Here is a 24,222-nt window from a genome sequence, read left to right on the forward strand (position 1 = left end):
AAAATGAAAACTCATTCATAAAGCTCTCATGAGGAAGTCAAAACAGTCCTTTAGCATCTTAGAAGGAAAACACTTAAGCAAAAACCTAAAATGAAGAGGCTGCAGGAGCCCAGCGGTGCAGACAGTGGGTGGGGCCACGCAGGGAAGGATCTTCCCAGGAGGGGGCTGTAGAACTTACCGCGTTCTGGGTCTCGCAAATGACGTTTGGGTCACTACATCGGACGTGCACCGGGGGCTCCTCGCCGGGCATCCCCACAGGAGCACCTGGAACGGGGAACATCACAGCAAACGTCTCTTCCTAAAAGTCTGGGCGAAACCTGCTGGGGGACGGACACCGCCACCTGCGTGGGGACTGGCGCTTCTGCTCCAAGCTGCCTCCCGGGGACTCATCCCAAGGGAGTAACCAAAGGAAGCGGGGTCCCCTGGAGCAGGTGCCAGACGTGAAGAGCTCAGGTCTGTTCCACAGGCACCAGACAGGAAAGAAGTGAGCCAGCAGGCGGAGGGGAGCCCGGCGAGCTCTCCGGGCCAGTGCGTAGGACAGCACAGAGCCCACACGCAAGGCCAGGCGAGCGTCCCAGGGCTGTGGGTCACAGGATGGAATCAGCTGGCCAAGGGTGCCGGTCATCCCAGAGGAGTGAGGAGGTCCCCACGTCAACCAAGGCAGGTGGCAGAATTGACAGCCGTGCCCCGTGTGGTCCGAGTGAGAGCATCACGGGCTGACGTAAGGACTCCACTCATCGCCCTCGGGGAGAAGCCTCTTCCATCTGTGAGCCTGCCAGACGCCGCCCCAGGGGAGAGCGGGACCTGCCTGGAAGCGTGTGCCAGGGCGGCAGGCGGATGGCCTTCTTCAGGAAGGTGAGCTCCGGGTGGTAGAAGCGGAAGACCTGGTCCACCACGTGGGGCTGCAGCTCCACGGTCAGGCAGAGCACGGCGATGGGCTTGCCGCTGCCCACGCGGAACAGGACCTGCCGGAGAGCAGGCGGCGCCGCATCAGGACCCATGTGCAGGCTCGCGGGCAGCTGCGCACCCAGCGCTTTCCCAGAGGGACTGCGACGGGGGATGTCCAGGGGGTCCGCTCACCCCCACGAAGTGGGACGGACGGGCTAGAAGCACAGGGTCCGCAGCAGCAGCTGGCCACCCGCGGGGACGGCCCGGCACAGGGTCCACACGCCCGGACCACGCACGGCGGCTGCTCCTGCAGCCTCCCGGAGGGGAGGGACGCACCGCGAAGGCCCGCAAGAAAGGTCCGCGGCCCCGAATACCCCGACACGCCCACTGCCTGTACCCTGGGAAGTCGTTCCAGAAGGATCTGGACACTAACCTCACCAGGTCCTCGTGGGTGGGGGCGGAGCACGTCCGCCAGGCGGTAAAAGGGGGCTGTGCCTAAACCCAAAGGGCTACAAATACAAACTCCTTTAAAAAAAAAGGTCACTTACTAAAAACATTATCTGCCCCAAAGAGGTCCTAACTGGGAAATCGATGGAGCCGGTGTCTTTACTCCAGGACTCGGTCGGCCCAGTGAGCCCTCGGGGCCCAGGATGGAGGGCGGCACATACCCTGAGGCCGGGCAACCTTCCCCTGCCGGTCGGCGCAAAGCCTGGGCCCCCAGACAAACGTTCCACGGGAAAGGACGCTCTTCCACTTTGATGAGTTTTATTATGGAATCTTTCAGAGGTGTCACCGGACAAATTATAAATGAACAACGACCCACGAGGCCACACGGGCGTGGAACCGGCACGCCGTGCACACGGCACACCCCCAGCACCCTGCTCGCCGCCCCAGGGAGGCCCCCCGGACTCGCGGTCACCGTCCCCCATCTTCTTCGCCACTCTCCCCTCCTTGGATCTTTAAGTGACACGTGTCAGTTTCGCCTTCCTGGAGCATCCCCTGAAAGCCACTGCCCTGTGCATCTGTTCCCACACCTGTCTCCACACCTCGTTTGTGCCCACCCGATCTCACGACCCGCTAGGAGGGGAGCCCCGCTGCCACACCCTCACCCCCAGCAGCTGCGCCCCGACACTCCTGCCGGAACTTCACTGCTACACGGGGACTTCAGCTCTACAGTGACCGACCATTTACTTAGCTGTCCTGCCCGTTACAGAGCAGGAATCTGGCCCCGCCTGCCCCACCCGCTCTGCTCTCCGGCCGGGGCCCCTGCAGGCCAGCTTCCTGCCCCACCAGCCACTCCTGGGAGCTCTGACCACGGCGCGGCCAGGCTCTGGGATGCAGGGGGGACCCCTCTTGCCGCTGTGTCCTGCAGCAGGGCATAGATCCAGTTCTCACTTTCAACAGTGCGGACCCAGCCCCTGGCTGCCCCGTGGGACCCTGTTCCAACCGGGGGCCCCTCCTCGGAGGCTGAGTCGCAGACCCCGCCCTCCTCTGAGCATCTAACGTCTTGTTTCCAGCTTCCTCCCAGCGCTAGGAGTGGCAGGCAGCTGCTTCCCACCGTCTCTACCTCCCTGGATCCTTCGAGCTCTGGTTTTACTCTTCCAGCGACCTGGTTAACAACTTCTACATAGCTAACAACGCTTCATGTTACGTTCTCCTGGAAAGCTATGGGGTCTCCATCTCCGAAGCTCTGCCTGAAGCAGCCGTCTCCCAGGGGCTGCTCTGCGGCTGCTGAGAGACCAGCCGGGCGGGGCGCGGGTCGGGGGTTGGCCAAGCTGCACACAGCCCACGGCAGTCACAAAACACAGCATGTTTTCTCTACAGGGCACCGGATTAAAATGAGTCATCAGGTTAAAGGAAAAAAGCTTCACAGACACACCGCATACCCTCCTGCTTCCTGAGGCCTCCCCGGCATCCTCTCCACGTCACACGTCTGTGATGGGCAGGTTCAGTCCCCTCCCCAGAGTGGAAGCCGCGAAGGTCGCGACTTGCCTGCTTCTTCCCGGCTGGGTCCACACAGGCCTGGACACAGAGCAGGGCACCAGCCCACCATCCAAGTGGCCAAGGGTCCAGGAAGCTGAACCGGCATCAGGGTGAGAGCACTTAGGAAAGCTCCTCAGACCCACGGAACCCCTGACCTGGGGAAACCCACAGGGCTAAACCTCTTTCTAGAACGCAGACCAGAGCAGTCTCAACACACAGGAATCACTGAGGCAACAATCCTGCCTTTGGAGAACTTGCAAATATAATTGGAAGCCTCAGACTGAACTCTCTGCAGTTTTTAAGACACTAAGAAGTTCTAAAAGAGCTGACGACAATTGTAGAGGTCAGAAAAAGCTTGGAAATGGTTGATCGGCTCAAACGGGCCAGCCCCTTCAGAGAGGGATTTAGCAAAAGGTTTGCATATAAGACTCTTCATTGCTGCACTACTGGTAACGGCAAAAGGCTAGAACGGACATCAGCAGGGAACCGGCGGAACACGCAGTGGACGCCCGCATGTGGGGGCTCTGGCCCCGAGAGAGAACGAGGACGCGCTCTCTGCAGGCTGTCAGGGGTCTCAGGACCCTCTTTCATGCCCTGCACACGTGCACACACACGCGCACACGCACAGGAGGAAAGGATGGGGGAGGGGCCGGAATGCAAGCAGGATCTGCCTGAATATATTTCATTTCATAGTTTGATTTTGGACTCGTAAATATTTTCAGTTAATTAAAAAACTAGACTAAATTTTTAAAGGATCTATATATACGGAAAACACACTGAGACGAACACATCCAGTCGTATATCAAGCTGGTGATTTGACCAGTGTGGTCGGTAGGCTGGTTACGCCCCGGGGAACCGAGCAAATGAGTGACTGCATGGAAGACCGTGGAGCCAGGCTTCTCGTGTGCAGAAACGGGAGTCACCGACGCGGGAGGCGGCGGCCAGGATAAACCTGACGCCGCACTCACAGCCCTTACATCCACAGGGAGACACGGGAGTCCGTGTGTGTGCATATACACGTGTGTCTGCACACGGACACACACACACTCCCCAGCTCTCTCTGCTCAGAGGGGCCAGAAGCAAGCGCACCCGTCATAATGAGCACACTCAGCACGCAGACTTCAGTTTCTAAACACCGTTCTCCACTGAGAGAAGCCTGAGATGACTGGCTGATTCCAGAAAGGGAGCAGGAAAGTGGAAGATGACTCTGGAGCACCTTGTGTGCCAGGCACCAAGGAAGGTCTCCAGGAAGGACAGCGACGTGTCAGAAGGACAGAGGGGCCAGCTCGAAGCCGAAGCCGCCGGAGGACCAGGGACAGTGAGAGCAGCGAAACACATCACAAATTACAACCCCCTGAATGAAGCAGGAATCCACGGTCCAGAGTGGTGACGAGCACGTTATAGGAACGAATGGAGGAAGGCAAAGCGCTGCCTCACGCAGAACGCGGAAGGAACGACGGAATCCGAAAGTCGCCAGCAGGCAACCGCCATGCAAGAACCATCAGTGAAGCATAGTTTAAAAAGAATGTACGTGTGTGTAACTGAGTCACTTTGCTGTACAGCAGAGATTGGCACAACACCCTAAATCAACTATACTTCAGTTGAAGAAAAAAAAAGAATTATCCGTGGGTGTTAAAACTAGCAGAAGTTGGACGAGAAGCAGGATACTTACACAGACTATCTCCCGACAAAATACTCACCCATTAATTTCTAATTATCAACTATAAAATACTTGTTAATTAATTTTACATTGAAGGAGCCAGGCAGACACCAGCTTAACCACATAAGAGAGTTAAAATAACACCACTGGTAACAGAAGTCAACACCATGTCCCTCCCAGTGAGAGGCTCTGAGAAGAACACTTCAGAACGCCTGTGCTTCTCCTGCCCCGAACGCACAGCCTGAAGCCACCGATGAGCAAACACCGCACAAGCCCAGACTGTGGGGCAGGCAGCAGGACTGGCCCGTGCGCTGCAAGAGTACCGAGGTCGTGAAAAGTGAGGACGGCTGGGGCGGGACCCCAGACGCACCGTGCGACCCGGGTGGGTGAGGGATCCTGTGCTGGGATACTTGGTCAAACGCAAGCAGGGTCTGTGGTGAGGTTGTATCAATGTCAGTTTCCTGATTTTCCTGGTTCTGCTGTGGTTCTGGAGCGCAGTGTCCTTATCTTCAGGACACATGAGGTCTAAGTTTCATGGAACAATGGGGCAGCTTGTCCATAACTTACACTCAAATTGTCCAGGACAAAAAATAAGGAGAAACATAGACACAGAATGATAAGGCAAATGTGAAATGTCGACTACTGGGGAATCTGGGTAAATGATACACAGGGATTCTCTGCAGTATTCCTATAACTTCTCTCTAAGTTTGAGATAATTGCAAAATAGAAAGGTTTTAAAAAAAAAAAAAAAAGGCACAGGAGCTAACTTGAAAGGGACAGCCATGGCCAGAGAGAGGACAGTTTTAACAGCCAGTGCCTGCCACACAGCAGACACAAAACCTCGAGTTCATAATGAGACGCCAAAGGCAAGGACCATCTTTGGAGGTTCCTGGGGCACAGCTCATTATTTTAAAAATTGATACGTAAAGGGAAAGAATCTAATATTTATCCTGATCTTCTGGGATAAAGTATATTCAGGGTAACCAAACTGCCGATGGGAGAAAGTCCTTGTTTATAGAAGAATCACAACCAATACGTACAAGAACAATGAGAGAAGTAGAGTTTCACCACTCTCCACCCTGATGGAATAATGGATGTGGGCCGTGGACCTTAGTGGACACATCAGCCACCGTGAACAGCCACCTGCTGTGGCGTCTGCAAGTGGAGCCACAGTCAGCCCACGGAGGCTGGCCCACGCCCAGCAGTTCCACAGACAGGGCACGGAGGACAGCGGGCCCCGACCCCCACAAACCAACCATAAAAAGACAAGTGACCAGCACGGACGGGACATCGGGCCACCCCAAGGATGTACTGCTAATTTGGGGAAAGTGGTGATGTCACGTAGCCGGGTTGTCTTTTTTAAAAGTCATCTGTTAGAGATACACACTCAGGTAATTATGAGTAAACGTGTAAGGTACCTGGGATTTGTTTTAAAACTCCAAACTCACGTAAGGAAAAATGTATCAGTCTCTCAGATTTAACTTAGAGTCCTAAACAAGGAGCTGATATATTCCTTAGACAAGGGCAACAGTGTGGCTCCACATTTAAGTAAAACACAGCACATTTTCCCCAGCGAGGGGGCCGTGGGCACAGGGCTGCCACCCTGGGAGACTCGGGGACACGGCTCCGGTCCTCAGGCTGGGACTGCACCGAAATCTGTTCTTGGGGTGGGGGTGGGGGGATGTTTTTGCTTTGATTTTCAACCTACCACAGAAAGCATCTGTCTACCAAACAAACGTCAGAAATTCCTATAAAATGACAGGTGACTAATAAGGACCTACTGTATAGCACAGGGACCTCTACTCTGTAACGGCCGACATAGAAAAAGAATCTAAAAAAGAGTGGATATATGTACATGTATAGCTGATTCACTTTGCTGTACACCTGAAACTAACACAATGTTGTAAATCAACTATACCGCAGTAAAAATTTAAAAAAAAAAATGACAGTGTCCCCAGCTCCCCTAAGAACATCCTATCGGCAGGCACGCGAATGGTAAGGGCGCCCTGCAAACAAGCCGCCCCTAGAGGTGGAAGCGGGACAGGGTCCCAGTTCCCGGAAGCAACCCCCACACACACCACTTTGATTCTACAGGACACACGATGCTGTGGTCAGGGTCAGAGGCCAGCCCAACCCTGAGTGTGGGGGCTGCCTGCGGTGCCAGCTGCAGCGGGCACTGGCGGGGGGCAGGGGGTCCTCAAGGGCTGCAAAACAGCAAGTCACCAGGGAGATGTGTCCACGCTGAACACTCGCCCGGAAGCCGTACCAGCGTCTGACTACAGCTGTCGTTGCCCTGTTAGGGCAAGTGACGTCCACCTCCAAGGGCCCAGCCCCACCCCACCCTACACCTCTCCCCTCCAGGAGGCGCAGAGAAGGGCGGAGGGGCCAGGGCCCAGGGGCCCGAGTCACAAACTGCAGAACCCGGTCCTCTCACAGGACACGGGCTGGCACCGCAAGGCCTCGGAACATCGGATGGGAGGGCTGCCCCTTACCTTGGCGTGCTTGGTGGGCATCGTGCTGGACTTACGAGGTGACCCGGTGTCCGTGTCGTTCTCAGATCTCAGCTCAGCAGAGACCTGGGAGAAACCAGCGAGCCCCCAGTCACGTGACGGAAGCCCAGGGTGACCGGTACGTCTACCTACCTGCGGGACCTTCTACCTGTAGGAGCGGCTGCCACCCTGGGCCCAGGGCCCCTGGGTCTCATTCACGCTCACGGTGACCCCCCCGCCCCCAGGCAGCGGCTGTTAGTAACCAGCCCCACCACCCCAAAGACGAAGCAGAGGCCGTGTGAGCTGTGAGGGGGATCAAGCCCCGTGACCCAGCTGCGCCCGAAGCCAGAGGCCACACGCCTCCTCCACGGTCCTGGCGACCTCTTGCCCCAAACGTGCATCCAAAGAGCCTGCACAGAAACCTGTGCGCCTCTCGTGCCCATCTCAGGGGTGACCACTGCCCTACAGAGCTGACCTCACAAGCTCAGGATGAAACGCGCACGCCACGCCTGCCCCAGCCCTGCACGCGCTCGGCTCATGCTCGGCTCACACCCCGACGTGAAACCCCAGGTCTCTGCAGCTCACGTCGGGGAGCAAACGCTACGTCACCGGAGAGTAGAAAATGCTAGAAAGTGTCAACACGTTAGCTCTTCTGGGGTTTAAGAGAGGCTCTTTCACCAAATTAGTAAAGAGAAGGAAGAGGAGGTGGTCCAGCCTTTCCTGAGCCCCACGTGGACCATCAGGGCCACTGGGCACAGCGCAGGTGCCTGGACGCGTGGAGGGGCAGGTGGGGCAGGTGGGGCAGCTGACGGCCGAAGGCTAGCCGTCTCCCACTGCACGGGAGGAGGGACCCATCTCCCACGTCACTTGGCACATGGGCTCCCCGGGTGCCCGGCCAGCCCCCTTGGCACCGGAAGACTGGCCTTCCCCACCTGCGCCGAGGCCCGCGGACCCGCAGAGAAGGTCTGGAACTTGAAGGGGATGTGGGCCGTCTCCCGGGGGCGCAGGAAGAGCTGGGGGGCCAGGCTGCCCCGCAGGTGGAACATGTCCTCCTCCAGGGGTGTGTGCAGGTCGGCCGCCTCCTTGAAGTACCGCCACTCCCGACCGTCCAGGATGAGGCTGGAGGGAGGGGACATGGCGCTGGCACGACGTCCTTCCCGGGCAGTCCCGGGGCGGGGGGGGGAGAGGTGCCCCCCTCACTCAGACCTGGCACCCAGGGCCCACAAGGGCGAAGCCGGCTCAGCTTGCGGGCGGAGTTGGGGGTCAGGGCTGGGGCCCACGGGGCGCCCCGCCCCCCCACCTGAGCTCAGGGTTGTCTATCTCGATGGTCACGGTGTGCTGCGTGCTGTGGGGGTTCCTAAGAGCGAACTCAAAGAACTCGGCGGCGCCCAGCGTGGCGTGGACAGTGTGCTGCGTGGTGATGGCCGTGCTCAGCGCACTGGCGATGCTCTCGGCCTTGGTGCGCTCCCGGTAGGCGGCGATCACCTGCAGGTCTCGCGCGTGCTGGGCACGGGCGCTCTGCTGGGCCTGTGGGCACAGGGGCCAAAGCGGGGCCGTGGTCTTGGGGCGCGCTGCTGCTCAGGGGCTCTTTTCCAGCCCCTCCCCCACCCGCCCCAAATACCAAATTTCATTGGAATCACCACCACCCCCTCCCTTCGACACCGGGGTCAGGTGGGACTGGCCACCTCCAGCTCCGGGGCACAGGGAATGGGGCTGCCGTCGGCAGCACCCCGGCTTTCCTCTGTCCGCAGGTGATGTACCCGTGGGAGGCAGGGTCTGTTCCCGGAGACTGCAACCACCCACCTGGGCACAGTGGGAAATTAAAAGCAGAAGTTGCCAATAAAAGAGAAAAGAATGGCCCTAAAACTAAGACAGGTCCCCGGCGTGGCAGCAGGAGTCCTGCCTGCCGGAGGGGCTGTGCCCAGGCCTGACTGACCACAAGCTGGCCCAGGGTCCCGACACAGGCACACTGCCCTGGCGGGGCGCAGCGTGGGTCTCTCGTCCACGTCCCTCCTCGAATGCCTGGCCACCCCAGGTGTGCTCTAGAGGCTGGAGACGGTCTGGTTTCTCTCGCGAGCCTTGCAGTAAGCAGCGAGGCCCATCGGAGGCTGCTCTGCAAGCCCGGGACCTAGAAGGGCCACCCGTGTGCTGGGGGGGCAGCAGGGCACGGAGGACCTCCAAAGCCAGGGAGGCCCAGACATCTGAATGCCTACAGACCGTAACTCAGAAGGCGAGGCCCAAATTTGATTTCTGACAAATTATTTTGGATATTGACTCTCCAATATCCATAACTTTGGCCTCTCCCCAGCAAGGGGATTGGAACCGAGCCTTTAGCATCTCCCTGGGGATTTGAAAATGGGAGGGCGGTCGTGCTGACATCTGAGGCCTCCCCACGTGGGCATTTTATGACCAGAGCGTCTCGACAGGATGCAGCCGCTGCCAGGCTGGGCTGGACAACAGGGCCAGACGGAACTTAGGATGAGAAACGAACAGAGCTCGGCTTTTCAACCTCGACTTGAGAAAGTGGATTGTCCTGACCCGCCAGGGACACATCCTATACTGCCCACCACTCAGAGGCCCCGGGACGAGGGCTCTAGGGGACAGGCAACGTGGAGATGGGCACAGGACCGGCCCATCAGACTGACCCCCCAGGCGGGCACAGCGACGCCCACTCCCTGGTTTACCACAGGCCTGGTGGGTAAAGCCATGGGCAGACCGTGTGGCTGCAGGGCATCGGGGGCCCACCCCGCTCCTGGCCAGGTGACAAGGCTGGGAAGAGGGATCCACCTGTGGGGGCACCTGGCACGCCCTGGGCTGTGCGAGGCTGTGCTTAACCTCAGGCTCAGCCCGCCCCCAGCATCAGCTTCACCACCAGAGCCACCAGCGAACAGAGATGAGGTTTTGGTCTCTCTCTGCCATAGTCCTGTCTTATTGCTTAATTCGAAATCCATGCAGGTAAAGATGACGACACGTATGGGACCCTTCACACCCCGAGAGGCAGCAATTCACACTGCAGCCCTGTGACAGGTCCGGGGATGGGCAGGGAGACCCGGGAGCCACACGCTGGCATTTCCAGAAAGTAAAGCCCTCTCTTCCGTGGCACTTGGCACGTTTTGACAACGTAGAGTGGAGAGCAGGCAGTGACGGATGGGAGTCACCAGGGCAGCCGCGGTCCTGGGCACTGGACACGGGTTAAGCCGAGGGACCCTCACAGGGAGGCTGTGACTGTGCCAGGTCCAGCAGGAGCTCCAGCGCAGCTGTCAGCCCCGCACGCTGTGCTCCTGGCCCCAGGCCCTCCCCCTCCCCCAGGAAGCCCCGAGACCCTCGGCCTCCCTCGAGTCTGACCTTCAGGGAAAGAAAGCTGTACCCCAGCCATCCCCAGCCTCCACTCTGCACAACCCCTGGTGCCCAAGAGGTCACACGGTTCCACACGCTCATCACGCGTGTGCAGGGCCAGCGGGGACATGGCTCCTGTCGACTCTCCTCCCCAAGGACCCCTAACTTCACAGAACTCCCATCCCTTCTGCAAAGAAGGCTGAGAAAGCCCTGGAAGGAAGAGAGACTACCACGTATCTGATAAATCAAGTGACTTTCACCTGAAAATTCTCCAGGGCTGTGAACCCAGGAAATCATCTCAACTTAGTGGAAAATGTTCTCGTATTTGGAAATCCAATGACTTCCAAATTCACTGCTGTCTTCAAAATGAGGGTTCTGAGCTGCTGATTTCTCTATCGGAACATATCAAATAAGAGGAAACCAGCCAAATTAATCACAATAACAATGTTGGTGGCAGACACACCGGCAGCTGGCAGACTGAGGGCTGGCCGTGTGCAGGTGTCCCCGGGGCACGGGGAATGGCTGGTGCAGCCCCAGAGGCTGCGGGAGAGGGAGTGGCCTGGGCGCACCGAGGCCGGGGAGGGGGCCTGCTCCAAGCCCAGCGCCGCAGCATCCTCACAGCCACAGCTGCTCCTGGGCCAGCAAGACTCTGCCGCCCTCTGCCCGCGGCCCTGCGGGTCCAGCCGGCTGTCTGGGCCCCGGCCGTGTCCTCTCGCATCCCCTCCCGCTGTGCTCTGCTCCCCACGTCCAAGTGGACTGAACGGTCTTTTGCTTGTTGGTTTATTTCTTCCTCCCTGCCTCCACGCTCCCCCCGCCCTGAGAGCGGGTCCTTGCCCATCTCTGCGAGCACTGGGGAGGGCCAGGCACTGCCACTCTGGCTGCGTCCACCGGGCCGTGGGCACAGGCCTGGACCCGAGAAGGACGGCGTCTATTCAGACACCCGCCTGCCTCGATGCAGAAGATTCTAAGGCCCTGTGGCCTCCTTATCCCATAAACTTATAAGGTACAACCATCCTCTCCTCCCATGTCTTAGGGTCTTATTAGGATTTTTAGTCAAAAGTGGGAATTCTGGTCATAAGGAGTGCTCTGACAGCCCTTGATACAGAAGTCATCATGGATGGCTCTGCTCCCCAAACCTGAGAAGCCCTCAGAATCCCCCTTAGAGCTTTCTTAAAAGCCTAGGCTCCAAGGACCACCCCCTCCACCAAACCATTTGGAGTGGAGCCCAGGAATCAGCTTTTATTCAAAGCGATCTCGTAAAGCAGTAAAGCAGCACAGGCCAGCTTGAGAACCTCCCTTGATGGCTGAGAAGTCAGGTCTCGTGTTCTCTGAGGACCCGCAGGAGGATGAGAGCCTGTAGGAAAGAGGAGGGACCCCGGACCGAGTCTCACCAGTGCACCCAGCCCGCGGTGGCCCGGCTCTGCTCCGTGCTCTTGCAGGCGCATGGCCCTCATGCGTTCCAGCTTGCGCCTGCGGACGGCGTCCCCCTCGCAGCTGGCACCTTGGGGTCCCCGGGTCCCCTGCCTCGGGGGCGTGAAGAGCAGGGCTGCCAGCTCGCCGTCCACGTCGGCCAGTTTCTGCGCTTGGACCACATTTTTCACTGCTGGAAGGTTCAAAGAGAGGGCCAGAGGTTAAAGGGCAGAGTACACACTCTCTAGGCAGCCACGGCACCCAGCGAGGGAGCTCAGAAAGCCTCAAGCTTCTCACAAACCCTAAGATGCTGGAAAGATGGACGTGACGCTTCCTGCCCTCCACGGCTTCCCTGCTCCACCAGCCTCTCCCGCAGAAGGCGTGCTGTCTCGGTCCTTAGACACCAACGTGTAGTTCCCACTAGGTGACCTTCTAGGGGAGAGGTCAGTGCTGCAGGAGCTCAGGCTCTCAGGATCCTCCAGGGCCAGCGATGCCCTCGCTAGGACTGCAGCCCCTGCTCACCCCCAGCCCCGCCATCAGGCACCCCTGACACCCAGCACCACCCTCAGCTCTCAGGCACGTTGTCCCGTCAGGTCCTCAAACCCACCCTGGGTGGAATCGGGGGCTCCGATGAGCTGTGCCCCTCGGCCTGAGGCCCCCGGCCAGCTGGCCAGGGTGAGTGGAGCCCGGACCAGCCTGGCTCCCACCCTCAAGCCTTCGCTCTGCACCCGGCTGCCTCTGGGCCCCGGAGCACCAACTCCTCTGAGGGCTCTCCTCAAACCCTGGACCCACAGGAAAGCGGTGCAGCCGACACACAGAAGCCTCAACAGGCCAGGCCCCGGCAGGCAGGAGAGCTGCTTTCTTCCTCCCGTCAGCGGCTGCGCCGGCGACACACACACGTGGCACGTCCCCGTCACCAGCTGGCACACGAGATTCCCGGACAATCGGTAAAGCAGCACAGGCGGGCAGGCAAGAGTGAGCATGCCGACTTGGGGCCGCGTTCTTCCTTCAGACACCCCAGAACCTCGGGAAGGACCCGCGAGCCTGAACTGGTCCCCACTCCCCGACCACACACCTCTCCACCGGCTGCCGACCCGCTCCGCGCGGGGGGGACAGCGTCCCCTCCCCCTGCCCCTCTTCCGGTGTCACATGTAAACAAGTGCTATTTCCAGGTTCCTCGGGTGCCGTGAGATGCTGCAGGCGTTTCCATGGCTGCTCTAAAGGAGCACCTTTCGTGTGTCTGGGGTCCAGCTCCACGGGGATGGCGGCTCCAAATGGCTCGGGCTCGAGCAGCCTGAGGTCCCCGGTCCCGAGTGGAGGGGCCAGGGTGCGAGACGAGCAAGGCCGGGGGGTGACGTGTTCAGACTGCATCACCCAGACAAATGCCTCTCCTGGTCCCAACAAAACCAGAAACGAAATTCCAGAGTGACCATGCGGGACCGCACTGCTGAAGCCGGCAAGCACCTCGTGAAACTCGGCACAACTTCCTGCTTCCAGAACCTTCCCCGGGGGTGGAGACACGGCTTCTGGTGGGACGCCCCTGCCCTCTGCTTCTGATCAAAATAGGGACTGGAGGACCGATGACCCCAGAGGCTTTTGGTCCCTTCAACAAACCCTCATGGTTACAGCTCCCCAAGCTGCCCAGAGGAGCCCCTGACCTGCCAGGCCCCGGGCTAGGGGTGCTACAAATCCTCACACCTGTGCCTGGGGGGTGGGAACGCCCCTCTCTGTGGAGCCAGCCCTCCACCCATTCTCTTGGTGGCCAGAGGGACCAGCTGGGGATGGAGAGGCACTGGCCCCAAAAGAGGAAATCCAGATTCTAGTCCAAGTTCACAACCTTTAACCACACAACTGGCCATGTCACCTGACCTCTCTGCCTAGGTTTCGTCAACATTAAAATGAGAAAGCTGGTCTGGAACAAGCTCTCAGCCTTCCGGGCTCACACAGCACAGACCCCTTTGAGCACCTGGATGTACCCAGGCCCCACTTCCAGGAGGCCTTCCAAGGTGGAACCAAAGGCCTCCCCGTCCTGGCCCCCCCACAGCTCTGGAATTCCCAACCGGGGCACAGGTTCAAGGCCAACAAAGTCAAGGGCCATCAACACAAGAAGTTTGTGGTAGCTTTGGGGTCACATGAGATGACCTGCAACATTGAGGGGCGGCTCCTCAAAGGGCACCTGTCACTTACATTCAGGTCTGTGAGTCATTCGAAAGGGGACAGAACAACTTCCCTGTTATGCAAATATTTTCACCAAGCCCAGGTCTTCAACTGCAAAGCTTCATAACTGGTTTACTTCTCCTCTTCCCAACATGGAGGGGTTTCAAAATTGTTTTTAAAAAATCAGCCTGTGTTCATCCTGACCTTTTCTTCGTTCCCTCTTCCCCCGCAGAGGAGCAGCCACCCGAAAACGAACGCCACGCGTAGGACTGCAATCGCCACAAAATAACACCGGCGGCCTCCCCAGAGCCTGGTCTGGAGAGGGCTGGACGGACGGACTCGGGGACTCGCCGTGGCCTGCAGGTCACTGAGCCCGACACTGAGCCACCGCTCGGCCCTCCGGATGCAGAGGGCAGGCCCCACCACACAGGCGCGCGCGTGCGCACGCACCCGCACGCACACGTGCACACACGCGCAGACTTCCGCCTCCCGCTCTGCCTTGACCATCACCCCGAGCACCACCCCCACCCCCGCCCCCCGCCCCCCGCCATGGGTCCCTCGGTCGCTCCACTCACGTCTGGGGCCCCCGGGCGTGAGGAGGCTGCCTCCCGCGAAGCCGCTGGCTCCCTCACTCGAGATGACCCTCGACCTGGCGGGCGGCAGCGAGCTGGGACGCCTCACCCGCTGCTCACACAAGCGCCCTGAATGAAAAACACCCCCCACCCCGCACAAGACATTAAACCAAAAAAGAGTCTGATGACTTGCACCCCCTGGTCCGCCAGCACCCCCACATTCCCCACACTCCACTCTCCCAGCCCCCGCTCTCCAGGTCCACGCTCTCCTCCACCCAGCAGCAGGCGGCTTCCCCACGACGGAGCCTGGGCTCCGACGCTCAGGGCAGGTCTCCAGGGGGCCCGGCCCCGCTCTGGGATGGTCGCAGACTCTCCCATCAGGCCCCCGAGTGTCACGCTGCTCCAGGGGCCTTTGTGCCCTTCTGCAAACGTCTGCACCCAAACACGCCTGGCGGAGAGGAGCCTCCCCAGGGGCCAGGGCGGTTTCCTGAGTCAGCCCCAGAGGGGATGGTGCTGCTTCAGGGGACAGGGCGCCCCACTTCCCTCCGGCTGAACTGGGACCAGCCCCTGCTGACTTCCAATGTCTTTGGGTCCCAGGGATGAGAGGCGTTTGCTGCAGACATGCTTCACCCGGGAGGCCTGGGCCCTGCCCTCGGAACCACCACCTCTGCGTGGACCTGACCCTCCTCGGGGTGAGGCAGGCAGAGCTCAGCTCGAGAAGTCAGGTCCAGAAACCACCACCAAAGCTCCAAACACAAGACACGCGTGCCACTCATCTCCCCGATTCCAGCAGGACAGTGCTGAACACCGGCAGGCAGTCTTGCTGGGAGCTGTTAGAAGGGGACCCCTCCCCCGGGCTGGGCCCCCGGGGAGGGGGTGACCCTCCTGCTCGGCTCAGCAGCCCCCCACCCCCACCCCGGGCCCACCTCTGCAGGTGGACCTGCTGCCGGGGCTTCTGTTCAGGGCATGCCCAGGGCCCGGCGCTTCAGCACGCCCACCCGCCGCAGGTGTGAGCCTCCGCCTCTCGGGGACACAGTTGGGTTTTTTGTCTCCAGTTGCCTGAAAGGAATTCTTTCTGGGCTGGTTCTGATGGGAGGTTGGAAAGGGAGTGGCCATCCTTCCAAGAGAGGTTGGTGGTTCCTGCAGAGGGGGTCGTCCCCCCGACCCAGGCCCCAAGGAACAGCAGCCGGATCCAGAAACACAGCTACAGACCCCAGAGGCATCGATGTGACAGCAGACCTCCCCCCAAAAGACCGGTGAGGACAAAGGCCCCATGTGGGCATGGGAAAAGCTGGATTCAAAAAAGGCAGACTGAAGTCATCTCTGGCCAAATCAAGGAGAGATTCACTCCACAAGCTTTCACGGCTGGGGACAGCAGTGAGTGGGGTCCTTCCCTCGGAGAACTTCGCTTCCCACGGGTTTAAATTCCCCTGGTTGTCTTGAGCATTTTCTGGGACTCTCAGCTCCCACGGGCCTTCCTGCCACCCCTCCTGCAGCGGGAGCGGCTCTCCGTCACCTGCCTGGCCACCGCGCACAGCCCAGCAGCAGCCCTGGTGTCAGCTTCTTCCACATCCTCCGGGGAAACGGCCACGCGGGCAGGGGCGGGGGCCTCCCCTGGGGCAGCGGCAGCCCCACGGCGTCTGGAATCAGAACTGCTCTCGGTCTTTGCTCTGAGAACCACCAGAACACCACCTCACCCGCCTCTCATCACCCACAGCCGCCCCCACGCTCTCCCCAGAGTCTTCCATCTTCCCCTGCAATCGGAGGCCGCTAAGCCTTTCGCCAAAACACATTCTCCTCGTCTCCATGGGACCAATTTCTGACCCGACAGCAGCTCATCGTCTCAGGCTCGCGTTCCTGGTTCCTGAGAAAGGAGTCCAGTGCTGGCACCCCTCACAGGGATAAGCTCTCACGTCTCAGGTCCTGCCTCAGTCCTGACGTCTGGGAAGACGGAATCCCCAGGTGAGACAGGCTCTCAGACGTGTGGGCGTAGCGGTCCGTTCAGGAATCCCGGCGTGGTAGTGCTAGGTCACAGGCACACAGGCACACATAGCACAGGAAGAACCAGCAGTGTCCTTGAGCGGCCCCTTCTGCCGCTTTCTCCACCGCCGGAATCCGGCAGCTAGTGGGTCCCTGGGTGGAGGGCAAGGAGGCCTGTGGTCTCCGGATCCGGCTGAGATGAGGCTGGAAACAGCTCCACTGAGACACGCAGAAACCTGGGAAACTGCAGCAAAGCCCAGATCTGTCCCAGACAAGTTCTCAGGGGCGGGTGACCAGTGTCCTTGTCTCCAGCTCTCAGGAGGACCTACAGGATGTGGCCCGGCAGGACCACGTGGGCACCTCTCCCACAGAAGAGGGCCATCCTGGCTTCCAGACCACTTCCTCCTACTGTGTTTGTACTTGGAGGGTTGGTTTGTTTAGAAGGGGGGACAGTAAACTTGATAAGCTGAATTTACATTTGCACACCGCATGGGGTGAAGATGCCTCCTCAGGGCACAATCTGTGACCTGACACTGCTGAGGTTTTCTTCCCCTTCCGTGAGACGGAAGGTTACAGCCGGGGACCCACACAAAGCTACAGAGCAGAGACTCCCCCCAAAATCTGCACGGCACCTGACGACACAGCCGGGCAGTTGCCCCCCCACCACTGCAGGAGCAGAGCACATCACACCATCTGACCCCAAACCCCGGTCATCCGTCACAGTCCACACCCACCCACCCAGTGCTCCCTCAACCCTGAGAGCACGGGTACTTGACCGTGGAGCCGGAGGTCAGGGCAGCCCCAGCCTCCCCAGGGAGGCCCCTCGAGAGGCCTGAAGACACAGTGACAGCAGATCTCCCAGGGGAACTGTGGTCCCATGTGCAACCAGGTCACAGGATAAGAGAAAGGAACGGCGCTCCTGCGATCTGTACATGACGAAGGATCACGGAAAGCTGCTGAAGAGGCTTGCAAAAGACGGCGTCTGAGCCGAGGAGCCACCAAGCACGAGGGCGGCCCCCTCCCACAAAAAGATCCCCGGAGCCCGGGGTGGCGGTGGCGGATCCACGGCTTCACACGTGACTGAGGGGTTAAACTTGACTAGCAGAGAAGAGTGGGGACGGAAAGGTTCCGAACCACCCTCTGATGGGTGGTCCAGGCTGGGCTCACCTGCCTGTAGTCTGGCCGGCTGTGAATGCAGAGGCCGGGCCCCTCCAGGCAGGCGCCGTCCTGCCTGGGTCACCCCAGAGGCCCGCACAGCATCACCCCCCTGCCGGCCTGCGCCTGCTGCTCTGTGCAGAACACCCAGTCTTATAAAGAAATAAAAGCCACGACACTATTTTTTTTTTCCAAAAGCTGCAGAACGTACAGAGGAGTGCAGAGGGAGGCCGCGGCGTGCAAGGGGCCCACGCGGCGTCTGTCCTCTGTTCATCTGCCCTTGTGCATCTGCCTCACCGCCTCCCAGGCTGGTGTCTCAGGTCCTTCCTGAGAGCTTATCTCTCTCTTGCAGGCAAAGTATGAAAATGACAGTTTAAGATAACATATAATGGGGCTAATCTTTCTTCTGAAGATAAGATTTTAAAACCTGGAGTCGCTGCACATGTGTGAGCTGGTGAATCAAACAGAAAAACACCAGACACAACCTCGGAGGCAGAGGAGGCAGAATGCTTCCCGCAGCCCGCCACGGTTACAGGAGCATTTGAATAATGTCTGCTTCTCACACGCGACTCATGTATTTCTCCAGAACCTAATTGAGTTTTGCCATCTCCATACTGTCTGTCTTTCAGGCCGCCTTGGATCCCACATCTGTAAACAAGCGCGCAGGTGCCCAGGGCCGGCCTGAGGAGCTCTGCGCGCGCTGCTCGGCCTCAGGGCCGCCTGCTCTGCGATGTCGGCCCCGCATGGAGGAAGCCCCCGGGGCTCGAGGCTCTAAAATCAGGCTGGGAGGTAAGGAATGGAAAATTCTCCAATAAAATGATGGAGAGGTTTGAGTCCGGAAACCTCAGATGCCTTGGTGTTGTCCTGCTTTCCATCCTTTCATGGTCCCCACGAGGACTCACGCTGGCCTCTGCCCCCTCCCATCAGGGGCCTCGGGGGAGCCCCCAGAATGTCCAGGCAGGGCCACCCCAGCCTCCCCCAGCCCCAGCCCCCTGCCCGCGTGGAAGGAGGAGGGGGGCTTTCCCAGCGTCTCTGATGAGCAGCTCGGGGACACCATCTGACGTGAGGTCAGGTGCTTGGCTCCGAAGAAGCGGGTCCCTCTGCTCCTCTGTTCCCAAGCCGTGCCGTGTGGAAGTTTAGGAACAGTTTTCTCTTCTTTCCTCCACAATGAGGCCGTGCTATGAGCTGAAACTCCAGGCAAAACTCTCTCCTGGGACCAGTCAGTCATCTTATTTGAGGAGCATCAGAGAGATGCCCCATGGATGGTACAGAAACAAAACATGGGCAAGACCGAGACAGCTCATGATTCCAAACCCCGGCCAGAAATCAGGAACACCAAACACCTGGCGCCAGGGCAGGCTCAGCGGTCAAGGGCAGGCTCAGTGGTCAAAGACAGAGGCTCAGTGGTCAAGGACAGAGGCTCAGTGATCAAGGACAGAGGCTCAGTGGTCAAGGACAGAGGCTCAGTGGTCAAGGAAAGAGGCTCAGTGATCAAGGACAGAGGCTCAGTGATCAAGGACAGATGCTTAGTGGTCAAGGGCAGACTTAGTGGTCAAGGACAGATGCTTAGTGATCAAGGGTAGACTCAGAGGTCAAGGGCAGGCTCAGCGGTCAAGCCAAAGAGAGCTTTTCTGAATCCCTACTGAGTGCTGAAGCCCACGATATGACCACCGTCCAGAGGGGCTCACACCTCAAACGGGAAGAAGAGCAGCTGCTCGGGAACAACACGAAGCTGCCGGGGACGCTTACCCACGTTGGCCAAGATCAGGTGCAGCCGGCCCTTCACCACCGTGTGCACATCGATGGGCTTGACACAACCAAACCTGGCCAGGTCTCCGCCCACCACCGTGGCGCCCTGTTCACATTCAGTCGCCACGACCTCAAGTTCGTGTGAGACCTGCACGGCCGGCCGTCCTTGGCGGAGGAGGTGCTGTGGAAGAGAGAGGCCCAGTCAGAGGGCAGCCGGGGCAGAGGCCACCTGCTTCTGAAAACCCGGGTCCTTGATGTTGGGTCTTTCCCACAAAGTCTTTAACAAAGGGCAACCTGATTCGCCCACGCAGCGTCCCAGGGGTGCACGCGCGGGCCTGGCAGCCACCCACACGGAGCCCCTGTGCAGGGAGGAGGCAGGAGCAGAGCTCAGAACATGGGGATGCTGAGCGGGAGCCCCAGGGAATCTCCACCGGGCCCCTCAGGATGCAGACCCGCCTCCAGGCAGCGGGTGGGGGCACACCAGGCCCAGGCCAGGAGCTGGGGGCTTCAGTGTGGCTGAAAGGCAGGCGGGGCGTCTGAGGAGGGGCCACGGGGTGGACGGAGCCGGGTCAAGAGGGTCTCCAGGTCAGGCCGAGGCTGGTCAGAGCCAGGGCAGGCCAACGCAGGCAGCACCAGAACCTTTCTGACCTCACTCTTCTCTGCTAACCAAGTTTAACCCCTCAGTCCTCAGCCCCCACCCCATCACTCATTCATCCCGTCCTGTACCCTGAGGGTGTGCCTCCGATAGGCGGGTCAGGCCCTCGGAGAACAAGGCCAACCCCGGGGGGCTCTCAGGGAACGTCCACCCTCACGGTCAAGGGAGCGCACGTGACATTACCTGGTGGGTCAGTTCACAGGAGGAACTGATAACTGGGAGGATGTAACCCAGCATGATCAAGTTAGACTCTGTGAACATCCTTTCCTTTGCGGAAGGAGAGGACACGGCAGTGCTTTGAATTTTTGAACCGAAAAGCCAGGCCACTGGGCGACGGCCGACACTGCCTGGTGACAGACGTCGCAGGAGGGACCGAGGGGGACCGCTACCTTCATCTGAACAGCAGTGGATCCGACGAGAAGCAAGGAGTCTCCATCCCAGACGTCAATCTGCAGGGTCTGCATGGCCAGGTAGCGGGCAAACCAGCGCTGCTCCCCGGGTCTCAGGAAGCCGGGGTCCACCAGGTACTTCAGCTGAAAGCCCGGACACCCTGTGCAAAGAGGCCCCAAATGTGCCCAGAAGTAATTGGAACCATTCATCATCTTCACACTTGGAGGAGTTTCTGCTCTCGTCATGAGGACTGATTTCTGCTTCTGTCAGAGCTGCAGCTTAATAAATACATTAATCAAAATATTATAAAATATCCAAATTAACAACACAAAGAGTGGTGGTCAGAGGACTACATTTCTTTCCTTGTATACAATAAGCTCCCCCCCAAATAAGACTGATGTTTTTCACCAAGTCCTGGTGGAACAGTCTATGCTGGATAAGGACAGATGTCCCAGCGGGGCTGGCCAGGAAGTACAATTCTGGGCATGGAGGACTTAGGGAGAAATGCTGCCTGCATTGTCTGTCAAAACAGGGATGTTCACCAGATACAGATGTAGTGCATATATACAATGGACTATTACTCAGCCATAAAAAAGAATGAAATCATGCCACTTGCAGCAACATGGACAGACCTAGAGATGATCACAGTAAGTGAAGTAAGTCAGACAGAGACAAATACCATATAACACCACTCGTATGTGGAATCTAAAATATGACACAAATGAGCTTATCTATGAAACATAAACAGACTCACAGGGACTTCCCTGGTGGTCCAGTGGTAAAGAATCCGCCTCCCAATGCAGGGGATGCAGGTTCGATCCCTGGTCGGGGAACTAAGATCCCACATGCCACGGGACAACTAAGCCCATGTGCCACAACTACTGAGCCCACATGCCACAACTAGAGAGAGAAAACCCGCACGCCACAACTAAAGAGAAGCCTGCGCACCACAGCTAGAGAGAAGCCCACATGCCACAACGAAGATCCCGCATGCCGCAACATGCAGCGAGGACCCAATGCAGCCAAAAACAATAAATAAAGTAAATAAAATAAATACAAAAAAAGAAGAAAGAAACAGACTCACAGACATAGAGAACAGACTTGTGGTTGCCAAAGGGGAGAGCAGGTGGGGGAGGGATGGAGTGGGAGTTAGGGTTAGCAGGTGCAAACTATTGTCCACAGAATGGGTAAACAACAAGGTCCTACCATGCAGCCCCAGGAACTGTATTCAACACCCTGTGATGAACCGTAATGGGAAAGAATGTACAGTAGAACCTTGGATTGTGAGTAACTTGTTCTGCGCGTGTTCCGCAAGACAAGCACACATTTCTAATGAACCTTAACCTGATACACGAGCGGTGTCGTGCAGTACGAGACACCGAACGTCACCTGATCACAGCTGAGCCAAGGGAGCCGACCACCCACAAACTGATGGATCTGCATCGCGGGCAACAGCAAGAGGTTATGGAGGAGATCTCGTCTGCAGAGGAGGAGGAGGAAAAGGCGGAGGAGTCCCGCACTTTAAATGCGATTAGGGAGATGTGTAACATGTGGGGAACAGTGCAAAATTTTGTAGAAAAGCACCACCCAAATAAGACTGTAGCAGTGCGAGCGATGAAACTTTAATGACAATGCAATGTCACATTTCCACGAAATCCTCAGAAGGAGGCAAACACCAGCGTCATTGGATAGGTTCCTTCTTAAAGGTGCACAAAAAGAAGAAGATTCCATTGAGCCAATAGATAGCGGTGATTCCGTTAGTGATCATGAAAGTCGTCCTACACAATAATCCTCCTCTCTCGTCTCCCTCACACCAGCCACGAAGGTTTTAAAAGGTAAGTGCAGGTTAATTTATTTTTCTTAATATTTTGTATTTTCTTTATTATTTTGTATTCTATTACTGCATTGTAATCACTTTATATGAATATTTTGGGGTTGTGGAACGAATCATCTGAGTTTCCATTATTTCTTGTGGGGAAATTCGCTTTGATATACAAGCACTTTGGATGACAAGCATGTTTCCAGAACGACTTATGCTCGCAAACCAAGGTTTTATTGTATATATAACTGAATCCCTTTGCTGTACAGCAGAAATTAACACAACATTATAAATCAACTGTATGTCCATAAATTTTTTTAAAAACTGGGATTCACACACAGGCACGTGTAGAGCTCACACCGAGAAGAAGCTGAGCACATGGGGCTTCGCCCACCTCGAGCCCCACCGCCAACATGCCCGGCAGCCCCGCAGGAGCACAGGCCTCTCCGAGGTCGTCCCTGGTGTCACGCTTCTCACTACGAGATCGGAGCCAAACAGTGGCCCCCGCCTTCACTTTTTCAAAGTGGCGTCATCATTAATCCTGAGTTGACAAAAATGTCACTGAAACCACCATTAGTTAAAGTGCAGGGACAGCAATGCAGGGGAAACACACTGAAAACAACACTGCTGCCCTTTCCATCAGTAAAGTCACAGCACCTACGTGGCCCCGCTGTGCACAACGCCAGCCCTGGGGAGGAGGGCGGACGTTCGCTCAGCAGCCGAGCGGCCCCGGCAGGCTGGGACCCTCACCCTCTGTTGCCGCCTCGCCCCGTGGGCACCCACACAGCACCCCTCCGCTCTCCTCAGGGCCAGGACAGTGCGGCCAGTGGGTGCAGTGAAGGGGGTCAGGACGGGACCCAGCTCTGGGCGCTGGGGGGGGTGGGGGGGGGGCGATGGGGGGAGGGCCTTCGGTGGGCCCAGGGGACACGGAGCAAGGACCAGCGGCTCCAGCCACAGAGGGAGCGCTAACAGAAGCACCCCGCAGGATGGAGGGGCAGCAAGCGGCAGGACAGAGGCCACGGGAGGGGCTCGGAATGACATCACACATGGCAAGCCAGGCCCCAGTGTCCCATCTCAAGTGGCCAGGCCAAGCCACGAGGCCAGGCGAGGCCAGGGTCACCTGCCACCCACCCCAGCCCCCACTGGCCAGCTCTGAGAACTAAGTGGCCTGTGGTATCTGGTCAGTCTCCCGACACCCACCCTGAGGCTGGCTCGTCCAGGCGCAGTGGGGACTGCAGTGGGGAGCGGGGAACGTGGAAGCTCAAGTTCACAGCACCCACTGGGCTGCAGGGAAGGGGCAGCAGGAGCACCGACCCCACTGGGGAAAACACGATCAAAAGAGATGTTCTAGAATAATAATAATGAAAATATTACTTAACAGAATCACCAAAACACAAAGCAATAATCAAAGGAAAGTTCATAGCCTTCAATACTTTATATCCATAAGAACAAAAGAATTAAATGAATTAAGCAACTCAAACAAATTAGGAAAACAATAGAGAATACCAAAAAGAAAGCAGAAGAGGGTAATAATAAAGATAAATGCAAAATCTAATTGATTAGAAAACAAGAAAATAGCAAAACCTGTTTGAGGCACACTTACGGGTCTTCAGAAGACAGGGAAGCAGAAACGAGCAGATGGAAAGACATCCCCGTTCCCAGGCAGGCCGGCTCCCGTCCTGAGAGGGCAGCTCTCCCCATGTTCACCTATGAACACTCCAGAACCCCCAGAAAGAGCCTAACAAGTTCACATGGAAAACTAAACCAGCAAGACTGTCCAGGAGAACCACATAAGGAAGAATAACGTAGCGCCTCTAGTCAAAGAGCGTGACCTTCGTGGGCAGACAGACAGTCTAATGAAGAGTCCAGCGAACTACAGCCCGCAGGCCAACCCCGCGGTGAGCTAAGAATGGCTTTTACATTTTGCAAGGGCTGTGAAAAACAGAAGAAACTGATTACACAGAGATCATATGTGAACC

The 24,222-nt window shown here is 57.9% G+C and overlaps 1 protein-coding gene across 2 annotated transcripts in view; it reads right to left on the reverse strand.

The window, feature by feature from the left end:
- Positions 1 to 24,222, reverse strand: part of NPHP4 (nephrocystin 4) — a 120,699-nt gene that overhangs the window by 3,869 nt on the left and 92,608 nt on the right. For both annotated transcript variants that reach the window (XM_057703523.1, XM_057703513.1), the window contains exons 17-25: positions 20,424 to 20,584; positions 19,380 to 19,560; positions 14,499 to 14,624; positions 11,748 to 11,959; positions 8,321 to 8,547; positions 7,953 to 8,139; positions 7,024 to 7,107; positions 809 to 965; positions 179 to 264 (exon numbers count right to left, since the gene is read on the reverse strand). In XM_057703523.1, the coding sequence (XP_057559506.1) occupies positions 179 to 264; positions 809 to 965; positions 7,024 to 7,107; positions 7,953 to 8,139; positions 8,321 to 8,547; positions 11,748 to 11,959; positions 14,499 to 14,624; positions 19,380 to 19,560; positions 20,424 to 20,584 (1,421 nt within the window). The remainder of the gene's footprint in view (positions 1 to 178; positions 265 to 808; positions 966 to 7,023; positions 7,108 to 7,952; positions 8,140 to 8,320; positions 8,548 to 11,747; positions 11,960 to 14,498; positions 14,625 to 19,379; positions 19,561 to 20,423; positions 20,585 to 24,222) is intronic.

Source organism: Hippopotamus amphibius, chromosome 1, assembly GCF_030028045.1.
Source record: "Hippopotamus amphibius kiboko isolate mHipAmp2 chromosome 1, mHipAmp2.hap2, whole genome shotgun sequence".
Classification (NCBI taxonomy): Eukaryota; Metazoa; Chordata; class Mammalia; order Artiodactyla; family Hippopotamidae; genus Hippopotamus; species Hippopotamus amphibius.